Below are 3,280 nucleotides of genomic sequence, written 5' to 3'. Positions count from 1 at the left end.
CCATGCGATATTATACAGTTGTGCCAACGGGTTTTCCAATCTTCGAAGCACTTCAAAAAATCATTTTTTTTAATCTTCTTCAGCTCCTCCTTCGATGCCGTGTTTATCTCGTCAAGAGAAGCGTAACGTCGTCCTTTCATGGGCCTCTTCAGTTTAGGGAACAAGAAAAAGTCACGAGAGGCCAGATCTGTGGAATACGGTGGCTGCGGCATCATTAGTGTGTTGTTTTTGGCCAAAAAGTCGCGTACAAGCAACGATGTGTGAGCAGGGGCGTTATCGTGATGCAAAAGCCAATTTTTGTCACATCTTCTCGGCCTTCTGAGAACATTTTGTACCACCGATAAACGTTGCTTCGGTCCAAGGTAGCTTCTCCGTATGCCAGAGTCAACATTCGGTATGCATCCGCGCACTTAATTTCGTTTTTCACAGAAAATTTGGTACAGGTTCTTTGATCCATTTTTTTGAATAGGTAAAAAATCGAAGACGATCCAAAACACATGCAAGCAAAGCAGCTGACAACAATTAAATGCACATTCAAAATGGCTGAGATTGTCTGCATAAGTGAGAGACATGAGTACCAACATACCGCCATAAAAATTCGAAATTCGAATATACGTAACCCGCGAAAATTCAAAATTCGCTATACTTTTTGAACACACCTCGTATATGAATATTTTAATATAATCCGACTTAACATAATACTTACCCAACTGTTGTAGCCCGAACATGATTAAAAATCCTAACAGCAACGAGAAGTAAGCAACCAGGCCGGAATGATTTTTCGACAAAATTTCGAAAAAGACCACATATAACAGTGTGCCACAAGCTAATCCCTGCAATATGGCTGATGGTATGTTAGGTGATGTAATAATATCGCTTTGGCTGATCAATATGCCAATACCGATTCCAATCGGACTTACTATAGCAAATGTCAACACATATACTGTACAGAGCACGAAGCGAGTGCGTGCTACAATTAACTCGACCCCAACGCAGAATGCCAGCACCAATTTATGCGCGGATACAGCACCAAACATAAACCATACATCCGATGCATTGCTTTCTAAACCAATGGCCATACCTTCAAATAGTTCATGCAACGATAGCGCTAACACTATGAATAATCCACGTAAAGACGATGTGATCGCATCTTTACTATCGCTAGCATTGCCAATCGGCACATGTGAATGACCAAAAGCTTGGTCATGGCTGAGTTGATGTTGATGATCACGATGGTGGTGGTGGTGATGGTAGTGTATTTGTTGAGGTTCGTATTTCTGTGCCTCCTTATTATGAGCTTGCTTATTGTACTTTGTATTCTCTACATCATTGGTTATCAAATTTTGCTTTGAAAGGGTTGATGCACTTACAATGTTTTCAACATTAATTTCTGAGACACTTGGAGAGTTTGAAGTGGTCGTAATATTTATTTTGGTATCCTCATTATGAACACCTTCCTCTGTTGATTCATTGGCAGCTGTTTTACCCGCCACTAAATAACTGTTGCGTATGCTACGTCCACGTTCGAAAGCTGCACCTGCACCAGCATCACTGCCCATCAGACGCATATGTTGGTGTATATATGTGTGTAAAACTTCCTCTATTAAGTACATGAGAAAGAAACCGATACACATAAGCAATTCCGCTAGACTAAAATCCAAATCGGGAATTATATCGCACTCCTGTAATTGCTCGACTGCCTCCTGTACTTCGGGCAAAAGATGCAAGAATGTTGTGGCTAACAACACGCCCCCGCCAAAATATAACAAACATTTAACAACTGTTGCTGAGCGGGCATTGGTATGTTCCTCTGTCCAATGAAAAAATTTATTGAGTGCAAAAGGAATACTACCGCATAACGTACTCGCGCAGAAAAGTACCACCATGGCTGTAACTTTGGCGACTAAGACATCGTAACTACTTGATTCATCGTCATCATGATCATGATCTGTCGAATGAGGGTTAATACTTTGGGATGATTGTGAATGCTGTGTCTCACTGGAATTCAAAGCACTTCTAAAAGTAGCGCGTGCATGCAATGCCAAATAATTAAGGTCATCGATATGCAGCAGACAACGTAGGAAATTATTTACCTGGGATTCATTCATTATGAATATGAACGGCAATTACCTGCAATCGAAATTGAAAATGTAATTAAAAAATAAGTAATAATAATAAATATAATTTTGTATACGCGTATATACAATATTTCATTAATCGACGACGTAGTGCCATAACTAAGCCGTAAATTAAGATCAAGAATTAAATCTGATGCAACGAATCACATTCAGAAGAATTTAAGGTTTTAAAGGCAAAAAATAAGACATATTTGTGTTTTTCGGCGACATGAGTAATATAATTGTATTAATTTTAGAAAAAATTTTCAATGAAAAATATTAGTATATATGCCTGTGACGCTCCAGAAGCGCCTTGAAAAAAACTCGTTATATGTAACTCGTTACCGAATCATCTGAAACAAAAAAATGGATATGCGTTTTAAAGGTGATGTATTTCTCGAGGTAATCAGAAAGAGTTTTCTTTTTTTTCTATTTTTTGCAGCAATTGAACGGTTAATTTGATAATAAAAAACAGAAAAAATGGAAAGAAACTCCATCTGATTACTTGTTTATTTATGTGAAGAAGGTTCAATTTTTCAAAAGGATCGGTTCAGTAGATTTTGAGTTCTAATGTTCATGAACTTCAAAAATAGCGTTTTCGGGAAAATCGATTTGAAGTTTTTTATAGATCAAAATTGAGGTATCACGGCCGGTCGTTTAAAACTCTGTAACTCCGTAATTTTGACAATAATTGACTTTATATCGCGTATGAGAGTGACGGTGCATATTTGTGCTTAGAATGAATAAAATCGGTTATTGAAGGTCCTCTTGCAACTTGCAATGATTAAAGATAGGGAAGCTTTAATCATTGCAAGTTGCAAGAGTATGAAATGTTCAGTTTTACCCGGAGCTACCTTCTTTCTTGTAGGAGAGTAAAAATACGTCAAGTGGACCCCCATTTTCCACTTGATCATCGAATTTGAATGTGAGTATTTTTTCATAAAGTAGTCACCATGAAAAAATAATACCCAAAGTTCTTTTTTTTAATTTTAATTTTAACAACAATTTTTTTTAATTGAAAATGTTTACTACTTTTAGATAAAAAATTTATAATTAAAAAACTATTGGTGATTTTTTGATAAAATTTTCAGGAGTTATATCGGGTGATTTTTTTGAGGTTAGGATTTTCATGCATTAGTATTTGACAGATCACGTGGGATATC

General features: G+C 36.9%; 1 protein-coding gene across 2 annotated transcripts in view; it reads right to left on the bottom strand.

Moving 5' to 3' along the window:
- Positions 1-706: 706 nt before the first annotated feature.
- Positions 707-3,280, bottom strand: part of LOC108978046 (zinc transporter ZIP3) — a gene marked incomplete at its 3' end in the record, with an annotated part of 29,896 nt that continues 27,322 nt past the window's right edge. For both annotated transcript variants that reach the window (XM_018948132.1, XM_018948131.1), the window contains 2 exon segments: positions 707-2,016; positions 2,094-2,130. In XM_018948132.1, the coding sequence (XP_018803677.1) occupies positions 707-2,016; positions 2,094-2,104 (1,321 nt within the window).

This window comes from Bactrocera latifrons, unplaced genomic scaffold, assembly GCF_001853355.1.
Source record: "Bactrocera latifrons isolate USDA-ARS-PBARC rearing strain unplaced genomic scaffold, ASM185335v1 scaffold_996, whole genome shotgun sequence".
Classification (NCBI taxonomy): Eukaryota; Metazoa; Arthropoda; class Insecta; order Diptera; family Tephritidae; genus Bactrocera; species Bactrocera latifrons.
The sequence above is the reverse complement of the archived record's forward strand: the minus strand, read 5'-3'. Positions and strand labels throughout refer to the sequence as shown.